We start from the raw sequence: 20,137 nt of genomic DNA, 5'->3' as shown, positions 1-20,137 counted from the left end.
AAGATTAGTAGCAAACTAATAAACAGTTAGACTACAAACCGACCGCTCTCGTTTTAGCTTGTTGGTAAAACATGGCTATTTGCAGAGTAGCATGCTGTAGGCTAGTTGTGTAAAACAGTGCGGTGGACGAGAGCAGCAGACGTTAGTTAGCTACCTTGTGTCGGGTTTGCTCCGTGGAATGGATGAGTAGACTGGATGTTTTCTACAGAGATGATGTAGTAGCATGTTTGCAGCTTAAAATGATCCCAAACTTTCTGTCGTTTTCTCTCGCCTGTCTCTTCTCTTAGACCCTATTTTCGTCTTCGTTCATTTGTAATATGGGCCGTCAGTCTCGTGCATAGACAGTATATAAACGGTCTTGTGTCCACAGAAGCGTCAACCTGTTGTGTGCGCTAGTAATTATCCTCCGTGCGGAAACACAGTGAGCCGTACAACCTTAATTACATTGATTTAACGAAGCTTCGTGGCAAAGAATTTTGCTTCAAGGATATTTTGTAATTGAGTTATTCGAGGAATCGTTTCAGCCCTAGTGAATAGTTATACATTTTCCCGGTTATTGATCACACACTGTACTAATTATCTTTTCCATGATGGCATTCAGTGCTACCAAGCAGCCAGTAAAGGCAGCAGGAGAGCGGCCCCTCTCCTGGTAGCGTAAAGAGAGGAAGAGGATTTTGGTGCCAGTGTATCCTCAGTGATCAGCACTCTTTGCGCAGGCTTTTCTCTTTATTTGAGACACAGTCAGCTCACACGAGTTTAATTCAACTGCAACATCTCAAACAGCAGAGCTGTTTGTGTTTATTGTGTAAGATAATGTTCCTTTTTCTGAGTCAGCCTCTGCTCAAAATCATGTCATGTTGTAAACATTTTTTTCTATCAAGGACTCAACAAGGCACTTATTTAATATGCAAACCAGTGTCTGATGTCATCTAGTCAGTTGTGGCACATTTATGAGGAGCCACTGGTAGCTTTTATGAGTTAACAGTGACATTGTTAAGCTATATAGCAGTTGTGTTTTCGGCTTACTAATATAGATGTTGCATAAATGGAACTGCTCATCCTCTCTTCCTCTACTTGTGTGGGTTCAACACACCAGTAGGAGGTAAAACAGTCCAGCTACTGCGCTCTCTCTTCCGTTTTGCTCACAGTCCAGCCACTGTCGCCCATATGCACGCACAGAAAGTGTTCAGGCTGTGTCAGCAGTGAGGCGGCAGAAGTTCGGCAGGTCGTGTAAAGGGGCACTTGAGATGCAGCTGACAGATGCATCTCATTCAAAATTCTTTGATTCCAGCTTCTTAAATGTGAATAATTTCTAGTTTCTTCTCTCCTCTGTGACAGTAAACTGAATATCTTTGAGTTGTGGACAAAACAAGACATTTGAGGACGTCATCTTGGGCGTTTGGGAAACACTTATATTTTTCACCATTTTCTGACATTTTATAGACCAAACAACTAATCGAATAATCGAGAAAATAATCAACAGATTAATCGACTATGAAAATAATCGTTAGTTGCAGCCCTAGGACAGATAGTGAGTGGAAGAATGAGTATGTACACTGCAGTGTTTACACAATGTGTGTAATCATCACCCAAAACAGGGTTAGTAGGATAATCACGAAGCTTGTAACCTTTTTCTTTCTACGGAAGCAATAGTTTCTATGTGCTGTTCATGATTAGCTCTGATTATTCGAGTGAAGCTGAATAAACCTCACAAACGCATGGGAACAGAATGGGATTCACCAGGCTTTCAAGGCACACGGCCTGTCGGTAATGTGTGCAAGATTTCTCAGTTCCTGTTCTCTAAAAACAATGGTGTTCTGGTCATTCCTGTAAACAGTCTCTGTCAGTGACACTGATGTAGCAGCTACTTGACTACAGCTCTACGTCCACGGTTGCTATAGCGACACCATGGCAATGAGTCTGCATTCTAATGATGCCTCAGTGGGTTGTGTGAGGAGTTGAGATATCTCGGGACAAAGAGTCGACTAGCAAAGGACACCCTTGGAGCCTTGAAGGGTACAGTGCCATGTGATTGATGCATAGCTGCCTGGCGGGGGGGGGCCCAAATGAAGCATGTGTTATATGTCACTATTTTTGGTAGCCTACTGTATAGGGCTGCAGCTAACTATTATTTTTGTAATCGAATAATCTAGCGATTATTTCATCGATTAATCGAGTAATCGGATAAAAAATGATTTTGCCTCAAGGATCACTGTACCGTGGACGGCACACTTTGTGGCTGTGGCGTCACTGTAACCTCCACTCATGAACGTTTTTATAACTTTAAAGCATTAAATCTTCAAAATGTACAGCCATGCGACACAACAATTGAAAGCTTAGTCTCTCATGATTCAATTAAGCCCACACACAAAGCATAAGATGATTTATAGCAGTTACACAGCGGTTATAAAACGTAGCTTCTTACCGATTTTTCCTGCTAAAAGCTAAGGAGTTAGCCATCACGGGGGTGTCTTTGGTGTCTTTTTAGCCTTCTCAGGAGTTTTTCTATCCAGCATGGAAGTTGTGCCTTTTTTTCGGAGTGGTTGAGCAATAAATCCAAACTCTTACATCCTAGATTTAACCACTTGATGTCCATAATTTATCACGTTTTCGGTCATTTCTGCCGCTAGCTCCGTGCTCTCCGCCATCGCTCCACTGAATGTTGTGTGCGTCGTTAATAACAGTCCGTGTGAAACAATGACTCTGAGCGGAGCTGGCCGCATAACGCGACTGATTGGAATTAAACGAAGCTTCGAGGCAGAGAATTTGCCTGGAAGCTTTTTTGTAATCAAATTATTCGAATTATTATTATAGAAATAAACAATGGACAAATGAAGTCTTTAAACGCTTCAGATGTGAAGTTATTCGCTGTCAAAGTGATGTCAAAATGAATGACAGTCAATGGAATGCTAACGGGGGGTGAGTGCTTATTAGCATCAAAATGGCGCCATAGGAGGTTCGGGTTGTGAGGAGACGCTTACCCCCTTGGTATGAAACGGTACACTTCCTGTCTCCTAAGTGAGCGTGACCTTGTTTGTGTACTGTAGTGTAGTGAACGTCATGTGGATGGATGAAAAGTAACATTTGCATAATATATTTATATTTTCTTTTGCTCACATTAGATTTTTATACCGTTAAAAGCCAGATTTAGCATTAAGAAAATAAGTTATCTGTGGCGTTTGCAAGCGTTAGTTAACTTTAGCCTATCTGTGTTGCCAGATCTCACGAGAGTTTGTTGCTTAGGCCTAACAAAAATAATTGTTTGGTTCCGGTTTCCGACCGACCCTGTCAATTTATGTGCGACCCAAATTTATTTTATGAGCTTGGGGAAGAAATGATACAAATTAAATAAATACCCAAATAAAAAGTTTGAGGCAAACTATAATTACATTTTTGTACAGCACTCATGCGATGCAAGATGCCTGTTGTCCTCCAGCAATGCTGGAAGAGGACTCGATGTCGCCGCAGCGTCACTTAACGTTGCCGTTTCCAGTTTTACGGCAGCAGCAGCAGCAGCAGCGTGAGGAGTCGAGGACGGCGCCTTCAAGCAGCCCTCACCGGCCAGCTACAGTGCTACTGCGCCGCCGGGGAGCTTCAACACGTTAAACAGAGCAGATGAAACCACTCATGAACTATATGTTGTTTGTCATTCAAGAGGATGGCAACGTAGCAAGCAAACACGATCAAATGAAAGGTAAACACCCTTTAGAGTGCTCTAACGTTACAGCAAGTCCCTGTGGCTCAATGGAGGTGGCTAACAGCAATGAAGCTAATGACAACTTCACAACACAATTAATTTGGATAAAGCGTTGCATTATGGAAGATAGACAGGATTCTGAAAAGTGATGCTCACGCCACACACACACACACAGCAGAGCCGATGTGTGCGTGTTACTTCGCGCAGCACATGTAACTGATTGGAAACGATACAGATTATACATTATTTACTGCCGCTGGTGCAGATGAACTAACGCTACACTCGTTACTGTAAGTAGCCTACAATAAACCCTCCATGATTTAAAAAGTCAATACTCCTCAATAACCACCTACCTGGTCTACAGGCATAAACACGTAGAAATCGATATTTCAGTCTGCTCTGTCTGTGCTGTCCACTCATGTCCACCGCGCTGTGCAAACACAGCTCTACTCTGCAAATAGCGACTTTTTACAAACAAGCTAAAATGAAAGATGTCAGTTTGTAGTCTGTTTATCTTAGTTGGCAACGAATCTTGAATTTTGGACAAACTCTTGTAAACTTAGCTGCTGTCTAATAAACAAACCATCCTCTCCGCTGGAGCGGTAAACCTGTGGATGTATAAGACCAAAACAGATACATGTGGCTACTTAATATGCACGTGAATGACGCCTCACCGTGTTTTCAATTTACTAAGCAACAACTGTACATGTAGTAACAGGTAGGCTATGTTATGAAAAACAAAAGCCATGGATACAAAAGTATCCATGGCTACTGTAAAGGAAAAAAAAAAAATCCTACCTATCCCTTGCTGCCACTGGGGAAAAAAATTAAATAAATTCCCTATCGATCCATGACCTCAACTGACAACCAACCCAAACCAAACAATTTTTTTTTATGCCTTAGACAGAAACAGGTCTCAAACAAAGTAAATTTTCTCCTGATTTGTCCATCTGAAAATGCCATTTTTGTGTCAGAGGTAGGTGGCAGGGGGTATGTGGCTTGTGGAAAATTGGTCCAATATTTACTTTGGTGACTATGGGGCGAAAGAATCGGTCATACATTGTGTGCACATTTAATTCTCCCATTGGAATCAGTACACTCAACCCACGGAAATGACTCTGAGTTGGGTCATCTCGGGTTCTAAGCCATCTGTGCTACAAAGTACAATCCTAACCTGCTGAGCTGACAGAAGACCCTAAAGCCTTACTTAGGGCCAGGGCATATTTACTGTTGCCCCACCCTTTAGCATTGTAACTGTACATGCTTAAATATGATCATACTGTTAAGTAGGATCTTTGTTTGGAGGGGTTAAACCTATTTCTTCTGTCAGTATTTCCTCATAAGCATAAAATATTTAAGTAGTGTGGTATACAGGAGATTCTAATTTGGTGGAGGGCTTTCCCTCGTTCTCTGTGCCGACTTGGTTTTATGGAGCCTCATTATGTCTTGATGGAAGAGCACGCTGCTGCATCGACTCATTTTTACTGTGTGAAATGAGTATGAAGCCTCTGCATGAGGCCTCCAGAATATCAATAGACTTTTTTCAGCCAGATAAGCTTCTCACTTTCCTCTCATTACAATATTACCCTAGGAAAGTTTTCTCTGCTCACTCTCCCTCAGCTTTTCCTAACTGCTTTTTTTTCATGGAGGTTTCATTTCAACAGAACCCAAAATAAAAGCTGCTCTTGGCTTTTTAAGATGTCTCTCTGAAGCTGGTTTGGTTGAAGCTCTGGTTTCTCTATTCACACTCTGCAGCACAATCATATATGATTAGTCTATATTTCTCAGGACAACTTGTCTTTACTGTCAGCTGCATATATTTGCATACCTACTGCGCTATCAAAGTGTGATGATAAATGTTTTTACTGTACATAAATAGACACTAGCTGGTCCATGTAGCTGAGTTGTTTTCATTTTCAGTCAGGGTGAAGCTGCAAAACACAGCTGCTGCTGCTGCTGCTGCTGCTGCTGCTGCTGCTGCCACCTGAACTCTTCTAGTCTCAGCCAGGTAAAACTGGCAAACTGTAAATATAGCAGGTGTATGTTGGAAGTGGCCAAAGTTCATATGGGCTGAAAGATTGTTGCCCTGATTGTGCAATCACTTTTCTTTCTTTTTATGTCTTAGAAAACCAATATTAGAATATAACAAACAATATTTATCACAGCAACTTTCTTACTGATCAGTGAATAGTTAACCCTAATGTATTCAAAATATATGCATAGTTATTTTGCCAACACCACATGAGATGGGGGGGGGGGGGGACTGTCATTAATATACATACTCAAGGTGGCACTCCTGAACAGTTTCCAAAGTTGGCAGTTTTGCAGAAAAAATACTGTAAATGTAGCAGGATTGGAATCACACTGCACAGAAAATACAAGATCTTGTGATCTTGGGCTGTCATTATCATCTAGGCCTAATCATTGTATCATTTTGATGATTAATCTGATGAGTCAGATGCCCATTTTGAAGTTGCCAGAGCCCAAGTTCATATATTCATATTGCTCATTTTGTCTGACCAACAGTCCAAAACTCAAAGATACTCAATTTACTGTCATTGACAGACACTAAGAAACATACAAATATTCACATTTGAGAAGCACGAACCAGGGAATTCTTTGCATTTCTGCTTAACAAATAATGTATGCCCATATTCATTATTATTATCCACTTATTAAAGTTGGTTGCAATTAATTTCCAGCTCTACATTGCATACTACTAATCAGTAACATTAGTATCCTCTCTTCTTCATCACGTCTGCCACTTCCTGAGTTGAGTGTTTTATGATTTATTTGAAATTGTGCCCTATACACTGAGATAAAACACTTTACAATATTGCCTTTTACTCCTTTTTGCCTCCAGATTGTAGTTGTAGTGGTCTAGCAGTCGACCACCTGTAGACATCCTGCTCTGCTCTGTTTGTTTGTCAGCTTCCTTTGACCTTTTTCATTTTGAGCCATTTTGCCCGCCAGCTGACTGTTCACTCACTGCAGATCCACATGGGACACTGCTGAGCTTAAATAATCCAGCATGGTGGTGCCTTTCTTGACACGCTCTAACCAGCCTGTTTGGTGCCTGCTGCATACTTATTTAAAGGCCCTTGAAAAGGGTATCTAAGGTTTTTGCTTACCCATTTCTCATTTTGGTTAATTCTCCCTTAATCCAATGTCTCAGTTGTCTGAGAATTTCTCCACATAAAGTGAATTCATGTGGTGAAACTCATATTGGCTCCGTCTTTGTTTGACTTGTATTGAGTGACTATGTCAGCCCAGATGAGATCTCTGACTCCTCACTGGTTTTCACTTATTAAATGCACTTAGAAGTAGAGGAAATGAAGGTAAAGTAAGGGTTTTTAAAACAAAAGATGACCAAAATAAAAAGAATGTCCGTCTAATGTTAATAATAATCCGTTTTTTCTACTCTGGCTCTACTTTCTTCCATCCAGGTAGCATCCTGTCATGCAGTTCCAGGAGGTCAGCCAGCACCGGAGCTGACACTGTCAGCGAGCCCGGCCTACACTACACCACAACAGTCCCATCTCCACCAGGCCTTCATTTACTCTCGCTCCAGCCACTAATCTTACCCCTGGGGAAGACTGGTCTTCAGACACCCATCCCAGAAACTGTCCTGTGCTCGCTACCTGTCCTATTAAAAAAGAGAGCCCAGTTCTATATCTGGGTTCCAGTACGAGCCAGGCCTCCTGGCTATCCTTTGGTACCTGAAACTGATTATCAACCCGTCCCTCTGTGATAGTAGTCCTGCATTCTGCACCCTGGGCCCCTTAGCCTCCTTTATATCACCACGGGCCAATCACAGGCACCAAGTGAGGGCAGCTGTCCACCCAGACAAACCCAGGATCCATCATCATGTCGAGTCGACGGAAGGCCTCCACTCCCTTAATGATCCGACCAGAGCAGACCATGGTGGAGCTGGATGATGACACCGAAGACGACATGGAGGTACACTCTAATATGTCTGGCAGGAGCAACTATTTTCTTTAACAGAATCAACTAAATAAATAAGATTTCATATTTCCCTGTGAGGAAAATATACATACTCTTTTCTTTTTTTTTTAATAGTTTTGTGTATTACACTGCACTTAAACACAATATTTTTGTTTTTATAGGATGCATGTTTTTGTTTTTCTGTGTTTTTAGTGGATGTGTACTGATTTTAGAAGGATTCACGTCATACCTTTTCATCTAAAAACTGCCTTCTTCCAGACAACAACGGAGAACCATGCTGAGGAGGGACCTATGGAAACAGATCTCTCAACAGAGGCAGAGCCCTCTGTGGAATTAGACCTGATGGGCAAGGCCTCGGACCCTCCCACGGCTCCAGACAAACCAGCCACCGAGCCACCAGACCTCTCCAAGCCTCAGCGCAGACAGCAGGGGGGCTACGAGTGTAAATACTGCCCCTTCTCCACACAGAACCTCAACACTTTCAAAGAACACGTGGACGCCAACCACCCTAACGTCATCCTCAACCCCCTGTACCTGTGTGCCGTCTGCAACTTCAACACAAAGAAGTTTGACACCCTGACTGAACACAACGAGAGGTGTCACCCAGGGGAGAGCAACTTCAAATTCAAACGCATCAAAATGAACAACCAGACAATCTTAGAACAGACAATCGAGGGGTGCAGTAACAATGCAGTCATTTACAACACCTCCAGCGCCATTTCTGGCAAAGGGGACGAACAAGGCACTCTGCCGCTCAGCAAACCCACCACAGTCAAGATCGGTAAACCGAAAATAATGGCATCAGATAATAAACGGACAGATCTGGCCAAGAAACCAATCACAGCGGTCAACGTGAACGGGACGGTCATCATCCCTGAGTCGACCCTACTCAAAGCAGAAGGTCTTTCTCACATCATGCCTTCCCTCCAGCGGCCTCTAAACTATACTCAGGTAGAACACAGTGGAGGAAGTATACTCATTATCTTTTATGTACTATTCCTGTACAGTTACACAAATAGTTTTACATTTTTGGAAATAACACTTATTTGGTTTCTTGCCAAGAGTTAGATGAGAAAACCAATACCACTCTGGTGTCTGTACACTAAATATATAAAGCTCCTGTCAGCAGGCAGTGAGCTTACCTTTGCATAGAGGCTGGAAGCAGGGGAGACCGCGAGCCTGGCTCTGTCCAAAGGTTCAAAGCAGCAAGAACCCTATCAGCACCTCGAAAGCCGATGTGTGTTAGCTACGTTTTTACAATTCAGTATTTGTAAGGATTACTCAAACAAGATATAACATGTTAATTAATGAGCTTTAGTGGCGTTAGGAGGTGTTTGCTTTTTTTACGCTTTAATGCTTTTAAGCTACTTGTTTCCCCATGCTTCCTGTCTTTATGCTAAGATAACTGTCTCCTGGCTCTAGCTATATAATTGGCATACAAACATGACAGTGGTGTCGTTCGTCTCATCTCACCAACGACAAAAAAACGAAAGTATTCCTTTAAATTCTGGAACTGCATTGAAAGTGGAAAAGTCGTTTGTCGAGTTAACATTTGAATGTTTTGCTGGTAATGCCTTTTTATGGGTCTGTAATTTTCCTAATAATTTCCTAGGCTGTCTCCTGGTTAGAACAATGTCATTTAGTGCTAATTATAAGGAAACAGGAGGCCTTGTTCAGTTGGTGTACTTCAATTAATTTGATCCAATTTAATTGCCATTGTTAACTAGCGAGTCTGTTATTCCGTGCACGGCAGGTCAGCTGAAAATGCAATAAATGGAGAATTTGTTTACAAGACAAGCATATCATTTAACATATATGGAGAATAAAGCTACCCGTAATAAATTGATTATTAGTTATTCAAGGAAATTCCAATTCTCCACATACTTGGTATCAAATTGCACAGTTCTTTTCATGATTTTCCTAGGACATTATAAGGAAATTACACACCCCTAAAATAAAGTGTTACCATTTGGTTTTCTTTTTGATTTTTAATAAGCACCATGCTACATTTTGGGGTTTTTTGTGAACACAAGAACTGAATAAAGTACTTGTGGAACTCATTCTTCTTTTTGGGGAAAAGAAAAGGCCATTTAGGCTTACTGTATTGCTTTCTGTATAATTTCAGGTGCCGAAGATCGCAGTGCCCCTCAACACAAGCAAATACAACCCTTCGCTGGACGACAACCTGACGCTCATCTCTTCCTTCAACAACTTCCCCTACCCAACACAGGCTGAGCTCTCCTGGCTCACCGCAGCCTCCAAACACCCAGAGGAGCAAATCAAAGTCTGGTTCACCACACAGAGGCTCAAACAGGGCATTAGCTGGTCACCTGAGGAGGTAGGAGTTATAGTAATGATAATATTTGAGGCACTATGTCAATTCTCTTCCCTCAAGTGAGGTTGAGTGTATTTTACCAGGTCTTTTCTAAGCTTAGAAGATTAAATAAGGCATCATCTGGTTCCCCAAAGACTAAAAATAATAATAATAATAATGATATAAACTGTATTTCTAGCACCTTATGTTTGAAATGCTCATTGTATATTGTAATAACCTATGATCAGGTTGTGGGCTTTTGTTACTGATCTATAATGTCAAATTATACATACTTTTTACTCTTTGTTTCAATTTACATTAACAACAACCAGCTAGCAATTGTGCAGACATTTTTAGATTACAGTGTCAATTCTAATTTTTGGTATTAACTTACACAAAGTTAATCAAAGAATGATGCCATATCATCCATTTAGAAACATGCAATTTCACCAACCCTTTTATTATTTGGTATAATAAAAAAAGAGTCCAGATGTTATGTTGCGTTAAATCATTTTGGTACTCTAATTACTGCAGGTAATAACAATGATAATTGTATGATTCAATCCAAAGGTTTGTAGCTTGGCAGCCATACATACAATGTTTTTTTTGTTTGTTTTTTTAAACCTACAAGTATAACCAGTGCTTTCCTCCTATGACAGGTGGAAGAAGCCAGGAAGAAAATGTTCAACGGTACAATCTCCTCCATGCCTCAGACCTTCACCGTGGTAGCTTCTCAGCTCAACTCCCAGCCGTGCAACCCGTCTGCCCCCACCGCGGCCTCCAAAGCCATGCAGTCGACAACGTCTGTCCTGCAGTCCCTCCCCTGTCACCTGCTGGGACAGACCAGCCTGGTGCTGACTCCTGTGGCTAACGGCTCCACTGTCACGTGTGCGCCGCTGGCACTCACAGTGGCTAACCAGGTACAAAACCTTGGGCAGAAATGTCAACTTGACAAGACGTATGAGTTAAAGATGTCACAGTTTTCACTATGGCTGCACGATATGAGGAAAATATGCGAAATAGCGCGATAACTATATTACCATTAACAGATATTAATGTGTACTCAGTTCTGCTGCTTTCAGTATTATGCTAAAATACAACAAACTGCATGTTGAATTTAAAACAAATGAAAGGAAAGGAAATCATTTCCAACATTCTTTTATTGAACAAATTGAACATTGAATTGAATATAAAAGTCAGCACTAAAAAAATGATGTTACATTTTAAAGTGCATTTTTTTTACTGACATTTTCTCTTTCAGTTGATATTGAGATGACAGTGGAAAAAAAATGATATATTGTGCAGCCCTAGTTATCACCATGTTTACTGCTTTTCTTTTTGATGCTGCCTTTTTTTTTAAGTGCTCATATTATGCTCATTTTCAGGTTCATAATTGTATTTAGAGGTTGTACCAGAATAGGTTTACATGGTTTAATTTTCAAAAAACACCATATATTTGTTGTACTGCACATTGCTGCAGCTCCTCTTTTCACCCTGTGTGTTGAGCTCTCTGTTTTAGCTACAGAGTGAGACATCACACTTCTGTTCCATCTTTGTTGGGAGTCGCACATGTGCAGTACCTAGGTAAGGACTACTAGCCAGTCAGAAGCAGAGGATGAGGGCATGCCACGCTAGCAGCTTGGCGAGTATTATAACGTGTGTTACAAAGTGACGCACGTTTGTCTCTGAAGTAAAGGCTGGACTACAATAGAGCTGTTTGGAGCAGTTTGTGAACATAGTTTTCCCTTTGTGGTGGACTTTGGTCTTTTTCGCTTTGTAAACCTATAACGTGCACAAAAAGATATATAACACAATAAAGGAAAGGGGGAAAAAGCCAAAAAGCATAATATGAGCACTTTAAATGAAGTCATTGTTAATTTCTTACACTACACTGTAACTTCTATTCTTGTATTGACGCCGTTTTAATATTCTCTGTAATGAAGGTTTTACATTTTTTTAACTGCTCCTCAATGTTTTCTATAAAAAAACACTCTAAATTGCCTTGTTGCTAAAATGTGCTATCTGAATAAAGATGCCTTGCCTTGCTTTGCAGGTGGCACAGTCGCTCAAACGACCCCTGGCCTCCCCTGTGATCGCCGCGGAGACCAAACGGCCCTCCATCATTCAAAACATCTCGGCGCCCATGGCCACATCCAAGCTGGCATCACCCAAAGTGCTGAGTTTTACAGTTGACCCCAACAAAACCGACGAGCAGCTATCAGTACTGAGGTCCAGCTACACACAGTGTCCTTTCCCCGAGGAAGATGAGGTAAGAATAAGTGAGTGAAATGACATTTCTTGTGCCATGTCTTAGACGGTCAAAACTAATTGGAGGGATTTTTTTGGCATTGAGATTTTTGTAGCTGCATTTAATTTCTAATTTAGTGCTACTGTCTTTTTTTTGTCTTTTTTTAACACACCACTTTTAAAAACACACACACTTATAGTTTAATTTTCTGTTGCATTTTGTCATGTGGTAGATCTACAGGCTGATAGAGACCACCGGGCTGTCCAGAGGAGAGATAAAGAAGTGGTTCAGTGAACAGAGGCTCCTTAATCTCAAAGGTATGTGGTGTGATCAGTGCCACACATCTAAAGTGGTAAAACATACCCTGACAGTGATTAATCACACATCTTTCTGTAGGTTTTAAACAAGCTAATTATGGTTCTCAGAGGTAGGTTTTGATTGCTTACCCTTTAAAAATATATATACATGTATATCCTGAGAAAGCTAATTGTGCTTAATCGTAGTCGGTAATCAGTTGATAATGATTTTTTTAAGCACCATTAGTGCCATGTGTCGTTGAGTAATATCAGTTACCCGTGTTGTCTAGCATATTTTGGTCCTTAAGTCTCTCTAAGTGTCTCTGTGTCTCTCTTGAAGGTGTTCCTCCACCTCCAGTGTTGGTGAAAGCAGAGGTGACACCAGCACCCAAAGACGGTCCTGTAAAGAAAGCGGTCCCCAGCCATTTTCCCCTGCTGGAGAGGGTGAAGGGGAAGTCATCAGAACAGCTAAAAGCGCTGGAGGAGAGCTTTCAGAGAAGCGGCACTCCGACAGAGGCAGTGCTAGGTAAAGCCAACCCCTTTCACAAGCAAATGAAATATATTTAGTAGTAGTTAGTTAAGATTTGGCTCATTCTTATTTTGGTTTGTAGTATATAACGCCAGAGTGGCAAGAAAGATGGAAGAGAGGGAAGGCATTAACGCCCCCATCTACTCAGTGTTTTGACTTGTCTTTGTGTTTTGACTTTGCACTGAAGAAGAAGATATCTTGTGTCCAGCAGTTAGACCTTTGACATACCTTAAACATTATCCTTTCCAGTTACAGAATTGCTAAATGTGGTGAAAACCACTAGCATGTACTTCTTTACATTTAAACAGATGTTATTTTACTCACTTATTTCCTGGTGGTCCCATTCCTGGTCCTAAATCAAGATGCTTTGTGTGAGCACACAATGTGTATACATTATATTAACATACAGAAACACAAGACAACACTGCAGGTTTGATATCAATGAAGAACTTGCCAGTTATATCTTCCTATATTTCTAGGATCCGTTTACGTTGTAAAGTTCCTGAGAAAAGATATTACAGAACATTTAAAGGGGAACTATGCAGTTTTTTTTAGCTCAATTTACCTTAACTGAACAGGTTCGGTCATTGGAATGGTTATATGACTTTTTTCGAGTTGAATGGTGGTCGTCTCGCTCCCCCCTAGCGCCTGTGAGCGGAAAAACCACCCTTGCAACTTTGGGCCGGCGAGTCGCCGGCCTCAACGTCAGTAAGTATAGCGTAATATCAGGTCTCGCGATGTAACAAATTGCTTCACGGCACTGCACACATACGCCCATTCAGGAACCGGCTAACAAGGTAGCGATGGAGTTTTTCACACTATCGTCATGGCTGAGCCGGCTAAAAAGAAGCGGCAGACTGACCGAGTGAGGACTCAGACACAAGTAAACATAGGAGCTGCCAAAAATCTTTTCCGAAGCTGTAGGGGGAGCTCTATAGAGAAACCTGCGAGCAAAAAGCGATGGCCAAAACTGCATAACGCCTCTTTAAAGTACTTAAAAACTTCAAGTTCAATATCCTCCTCCTCATCACTGTAACGTAGATGTTGACATTACTTAAAGAAGTCCAGCAGTGTTTTCTTCTATTTTTACTAGTTCACAGCATGTGACTTAATTCTCTTTCACCCCAAAGGAACTGCAGGGCCACATCTGGTAGGTTCCTGCAGACAGAAATAGCAGACATGTTTTTAATGAGCCCATTGTTAGGTCCCCTGGAGAGAGACTGAATTCCCAGATTTCCTAAAAAAAAAAAAAAAAGCCCTTCCACTTGGAGGTAACAGAGCTCATCTGACCCACTGAACTCTGTCCTGCTGCAGACCAGCTGGCCCAGGAGACCAGGCTGTCCAAGACGGAGGTGGACTGCTGGTTTTCCGAGCGCAGGGCGCTGAGGGACAACATGGAGAAGGCTTTACTCTCCATGTCTGCAAAGAGCACAGAGGAGCGAGCGGAGCGGCCGGGGGCGCTGCTGAACGGCGCTTCACACGGAGGGAAACCTCTACGCTGCTCTCCTCAGCCACCTGTCCTCTCCTCTTCCTCCTCCTCCTCCCCTCCTGTGCTCGCAGCCTCCTCCCCTCATCCACCAGCCCTCTCCTCCTCCTCGGCATCTCCTCCCATCCTCACTTCCTCCTCCTCCTCCTCTTCTCCCCATCCTCCCATCCTGTCGGCCTCCACCAGCCCGGCTCCCATTACCGGCCGCTCGCTCAGCCTGCTCAGAGAGGTAAGAAACTAGGGCTGCACACTATATCCCTTCTTTTTTTTATTGTCATCACAATATCAACAGGCGCAATATACATATCGTGAAAAGCTGCGACTTATCGCGAAAGGCTGCGACATTTTGCGATGGACACTCAGAGATTTTTTGTGTTAGTTGAAAGAAAATATCAGTAGAAAACTACACTTTAAAAATAAACTGTCATTCTTTTTTTAGTGGTGCCTTTTATATTCAATGTTCAATTTGTTCAATAAAAGAATGTCAAATGATTTCCTTTCGTTAGTTTTAAATTCACCAAGCAATGTGTTGTATTATATAGCAGAATACTGAAAGCAGCAGAAATGCAGAACTGAGTACACTTTAATATCTGTTTATTTATCGCAGGTAATATCGTTATCGCGATATTCAACACCGTTATCGCATATTTTCCTCATATCGTGCAGCCCTATAAGAAACGCTGACCAATGAATGTCAACATCGACTCCGATTAGATGGCTACGTATTAAAATATGACACAAGTTTGATCCATAATGCAGGCTATAAAGATGAATGCAGATGGGCTGCAAAGAAGACATTGAGTTGTGACTTTAAAGAGATTAACTGGTGAGGACAATCTGAAGTGAGATGATGTTTAAATTGATTCATCTCGAGAAGGTTTTGTACTACTGAAAAATCTGTGATTGACGCTACATGATTAGAGTTGCTGAATCCACATGAGTACATACTGTAAATGTGTAGGATTTTCAACAGGATTCTCAACTGAATTGTTAAAAATGGCCTTCAACTACACTTCAACTTACTGCTTGAGAGAATCTGGCAAGAATAGACAACAAATGGAAGTAAAAGAACATTTATAGTTGCTGTGATCACATTGTGTTTCAATCAATACAAGTCTGAAGCACTTTTAAACCAGACTAACAGTCTATAGCCATGCCAGCGGCTCTGTGAGACCGTACTGTACTAGACACAGCAGTGCATTGAGCTTAATGTTAACATCAGTATGCTAATATGTTCACAATGACAATGCTGACATGCTGGTATAATAGTATACACCATGTTCACCAGTTTAGCATGTTCTACTTTACTCAAGTAAAAGTAGCAATACTCCTGACTGAATATTGCTGACGTTGATTACTTAACCATGAGCTCTGGCAGAAGGCTTCACAGACATGTTCACTTAATAAGAAAGCAAGGCACAAGCTAGCTTATACTTTCCCCGATAGCTGATCATTGAATTTAGAGCTTTGAGTTTGTTTATTATACTGGCCCAATAAAGCATTTAGTTTTTGCTATGGAACAGTGGATTCCATATATTGTTCTGGTGTAAAATGTTTTGTGTTGGTCTTGACAGATGTTCTGTCGGACTCAGTGGCCATCTCCCGAGGAGTACAGCCAGCTGGAGGTCCAGACAAGCCTTGGGCGCACCGACATTGTCCGCTGGTTCAAGGACCACCGCTCGGCACTGAAGAACGGTGAAACTCTGGACTGGATGGGAAGTTTCCAAAACCTTGTAGAGGAGCAGAAAGCAGGCCAGGAACAGAACGGCCAGAGTCCTGAGAAAAAACAGAGTGTTTCCTTGGAAGTCACAGCTGGGAAAGGTGAGTTTTGGAAGAGACCTTGGGAGTAGAGATTTAGTTTCTCTTAATATCACGTCGCAAAACCCTTTTTTAACTTTGTGCTTTCTCTGTTCACGTTTCGAATTCTACAGCCGTTGGTGCAGTGGAGGAGGCCGTTGAGAACACAGCAGCTGCTGCAGAGCACTCCAAGCTGTCCGACCAAGACAAAGTCCAGTGGTTGACTGACAGATTAGCCCACAGCGTGACGGACCTGAGCCGGACCAGACCGGACCAGACCAGCTCGAGCACTGCTGACAAAGGGAGGTGGGTGGAGAGAGGGAAACAGATCTTTTCTCCTATATTTATTCTCTAGTGGGAGATGTTATACAGACAAAAAAAAAAGATCAGCTCACTGCCAATATTTGATTGTTTTTAAACGAATACTGAGGAGTTATTTTAAGATTTGTTTTGTGAAAACAGTCTAAAAATACAGCACTGTATGGGCATCGCAACTCATGGATGCTGAATTACTGCATTTTTATTTGTTGCATCAACTAGATATTCCTGCATGGTTTATAGCATGTTTCTCAGAACCATTCAATGTGCACATCAAAATATTGCTTTGCTTTTTGTTTCTATGGAGTCTGTTTGTGTTTTAAACTTTGTCTGCTTCCTTGCCAGGTGGGTAAAGGTGACTGTGGCAGTGGGGGAGGAGAGTGAAGTGGGAGTGGAAAGACCGAGGTTGGCAACAGACACGGAAGTTCTGAGCTTGGAGCAACCTGGGAGGGTCATTGGTTGACGGTAGGTGGAAATATCCTTCAAAAGAAAACAAACCGGAACCGGCTAACCCGTATTTTCCACCAGGTGCATCTGTGGCTGCTGCTACGGCTGCACCGCGGTTTTGTTCCGTCCTCCGCCACGCGCCATACCACATGTCTCGAAGCGGAGCATCTTGCCTGCCCGACTCGCAGATTTTACTGTCTCTACAAGTACTTTACATGACAATCACGTGTTTATTAAGCTAGTATCTCCCTTCCACTCCAAGCACTCCTGTAATCGAGCTCCATGCCTTCTTTTTTTCTGGCGTTGTCCTTAAAAAGGATCTGCGATGTCTATTATGTTTTTCCTTCCCGGCTGAACGAACGCCCTGCGGCTCCCGTGAAAATACCGTAGACCTGGCAGGTATCTTTAGCGGAGCGTAGAGCTGCTTCACACACGCTTCTGGGATGCGCCGTGATGCGGGTTGGTGGAATATGGTGCCCGATGGAAACTAGGGGATACACTCGAGCAACTCTTTTCACAACCTTTTGACTTTGTCTGGAAGAGATGGATTTTGATTTTGTGCGACTTGTCTCGAATAAATAGATAAATAAATAAATGGTGAATTGTTCCTTTAAGAGGCCCCAGCTGCAGTCTCCAGCTACCCAGGAAGTTATTAGGGTGTAATTACCTCTGATTGGCCCTGGAATGGCATGCTGGGATGGCAGGATGATATTTGGACCCACACCATCATTAGCATCAAAGATGTAGACACACACACACACACACACACTGATTGTTGTCACAGGAAGGCAAATGGTGTATTTCTAATATTCTGCACCTTGTATCTAATAGTTATATGCAAAACCATTATGAAGCTGTTAAGTATTTCTGAATTTCTCAGTGACCGTCGCAAGCATTTGTTCAAATTGTAATCTGGAATCAATAAATAAAAAAATAAAAAAATGTCTTTAAACACAGGAGGGAGAAGAGTGATTTTTAATTGAAAAGTGAGCCCATGTGTTCACTTCAGTCCCCGTTTCTGTCCGGTTCTGTTCCAGGTCGAGTAAATCGTTGACTGCTGAGTCACCGACCATCATGCGACGACTCAAGATGTGGACTCAGTAATGTAACTGTCTGCCTGTGATGTCATCACAAAGCTCCAGGGACATTGGAGTTCCACTGTTAAAGCACTGACTGATGTTTGGTGCAGATGGTGACATTAAGAGGAGTGCCAAAGCTGGACTTGATGCATTGTTCTTACTACTGTTAATCTTTTTTTTTTTTTTTTTTTTTTTTAAAGAAGCACCCTTGTAAATATTTTTCTGTATTACAAAAAAAAGGTTTGTACAGTTTTACTGGGAGGGCAAGTTTTGTTACATTTTTTTAAAAGAATAGTCATGACCGGTGCCCCAAAACCTGGAATGTTTTTGTTGTGTTGTTTAAGATCAAAGTGTATGATAGTGTGTTATTCGCTGAAAATCAGCCCTATTTTTTTGAAAATCATACCTGCGCACTACTCATTATGAGTAGTCTTGGAGGGCACTTGCATAATATATTCCTGTGGTAGTGATCGATAATTACATCTCAAACTGTTGTGAAACTTTTCCTGCAGCATTGACTCGCACTTGCATACAATTATGCTGATGAAGGTGAAAATCACTCCGAGGTGCTCGAGACGCAGCTAAAAGGAGCGACAGTGTTTTACATAACATGTATCGAGATGATTAATCACATAGAGAAGAGAGTGGAGTGTCTGTTTGATCGCACCATGCTGCCTTTTTCGGCTCTCTTTACGGACATTTGCCGTCTGCTTCAGAACTGGGTACAGTACGGACCGGTTACAGTGATTTCAGCTTTTCACTTCTTTGTTTTAAAAACTCGAAATAATCTTGATTGAACTTGCCAAGAACATTTAGGTAAAATAGTTTTTACGCATGATATAACTGTAAACGCACCAATTGTGTTCTCTCTAGTCTTTCTGGCTTTAGGAAGGTCCGTCTGTTCAAAGCTGGATTGGGTTTAGTTGATTTCTGTACAGTCAGGTCACCTGAAGTGGTTGTTCATGAATCTCCTGAGTTATAGAGAGAACTTATCAGACCTGTGCTGATTTTTTTTTTTTTTTTTTTTTTGAAAAACGGCACAAAAAAAAGCATTGGAATATCACAGCCAAAGCTGTCATGAACTTATTGCATGTTCATTTTAAACAACTCATTTTCAAAAATGATTTAAAGGGATATTTGTGATTCTATGGGTCAAATGTTAAACGCTTGCAATATTTGTGCAGCAAAAAAAAAAAGTTGAGTTGAACTGTCATTTAACCCTGGTTTGAACAGTAGGTGTATGACTGTTTGCTGGCTGAATGTCTGCTGCTGCTGCTTTAGTTTCATGTTCAAACAAGTATCTGGGATACTGTACATCCGGTTGGTTAGAATGGAAAACTGCTTGCATTTTTCATTTTGTACTTTTAAGTCTGCTGTAACTCAATAAATACACAACCAACTGTAAAAGTGTCTCCCGGTGTAAATTGTACGCATTAAGAGTTAAGCTTGGAATCGGTGAGATGATCTAGGCTTTGCACTGGCTTGTCAGGTCACCTAAGCTTTTTCAACTTTATATCTGGTTGGAACAAAACGTGTTGATGCGATATGCTCCTCCAGGTATCTATTACGCTCCTCCAGGTATCTTCGTTGCTGTTTCGACTTCCAATCAGCTGAAATGAAGGTGTGCGCGTCAGCTCCTCTGTAACCTACGTTTACCCATTACACCCTTCTATGCAGAGGTTTGTAGAGGCCTGTTAAGTGTATCTTCTGAGCATAATTCCAGGTTTATGTGCACATTGTTCAAATGCAATTAACAAATTCAACCAAAACTGAGAATCAGAGAACATCTGCATAAAACCAAACGTATGAACGGCCAATAAAGCAGTATATAAAGCTGAAACAATTGGTCAATAAATAGATTGACAGAAAAATAACCTAGTTTGACTATTTCAAGCACAAATTCAAATATCACACACTTCTAAGTTGTGAGGAGTTTCAGCTTTTCTTTGTCACAATAAAA

General features: G+C 41.6%; 1 protein-coding gene and 1 long non-coding RNA gene across 3 annotated transcripts in view; one reads left to right on the top strand and one right to left on the bottom strand.

Moving 5' to 3' along the window:
* zhx2a (zinc fingers and homeoboxes 2a) overlaps positions 1-19,584 on the top strand; it is a 31,907-nt gene extending 12,323 nt beyond the window's left edge. For both annotated transcript variants that reach the window (XM_036005910.1, XM_031278212.2), the window contains exons 2-13: positions 7,144-7,657; positions 7,922-8,614; positions 9,789-10,001; positions 10,637-10,897; positions 12,031-12,246; positions 12,458-12,542; positions 12,862-13,047; positions 14,365-14,765; positions 16,111-16,357; positions 16,468-16,639; positions 16,997-17,116; positions 18,136-19,584. In XM_036005910.1, coding sequence (XP_035861803.1) covers positions 7,565-7,657; positions 7,922-8,614; positions 9,789-10,001; positions 10,637-10,897; positions 12,031-12,246; positions 12,458-12,542; positions 12,862-13,047; positions 14,365-14,765; positions 16,111-16,357; positions 16,468-16,639; positions 16,997-17,114 — 2,685 coding nt within the window. In that variant the 5' untranslated portion in view covers positions 7,144-7,564 and the 3' untranslated portion in view covers positions 17,115-17,116; positions 18,136-19,584. The remainder of the gene's footprint in view (positions 1-7,143; positions 7,658-7,921; positions 8,615-9,788; positions 10,002-10,636; positions 10,898-12,030; positions 12,247-12,457; positions 12,543-12,861; positions 13,048-14,364; positions 14,766-16,110; positions 16,358-16,467; positions 16,640-16,996; positions 17,117-18,135) is intronic.
* Positions 1,113-4,012, bottom strand: LOC116035235. The gene is made up of 3 exons (XR_004101306.1): positions 3,926-4,012; positions 3,003-3,007; positions 1,113-1,126 (listed from the first exon to the last, which is right to left on the bottom strand). It is a non-coding gene; the product is annotated as an uncharacterized LOC116035235 (long non-coding RNA).
* Positions 19,585-20,137: the final 553 nt, after the last annotated feature.

This window comes from Sander lucioperca, chromosome 10 (assembly GCF_008315115.2).
Source record: "Sander lucioperca isolate FBNREF2018 chromosome 10, SLUC_FBN_1.2, whole genome shotgun sequence".
In the NCBI taxonomy this organism is placed as follows: domain Eukaryota; kingdom Metazoa; phylum Chordata; class Actinopteri; order Perciformes; family Percidae; genus Sander; species Sander lucioperca.
This window is presented reverse-complemented; position numbering and strand designations above follow the sequence as displayed.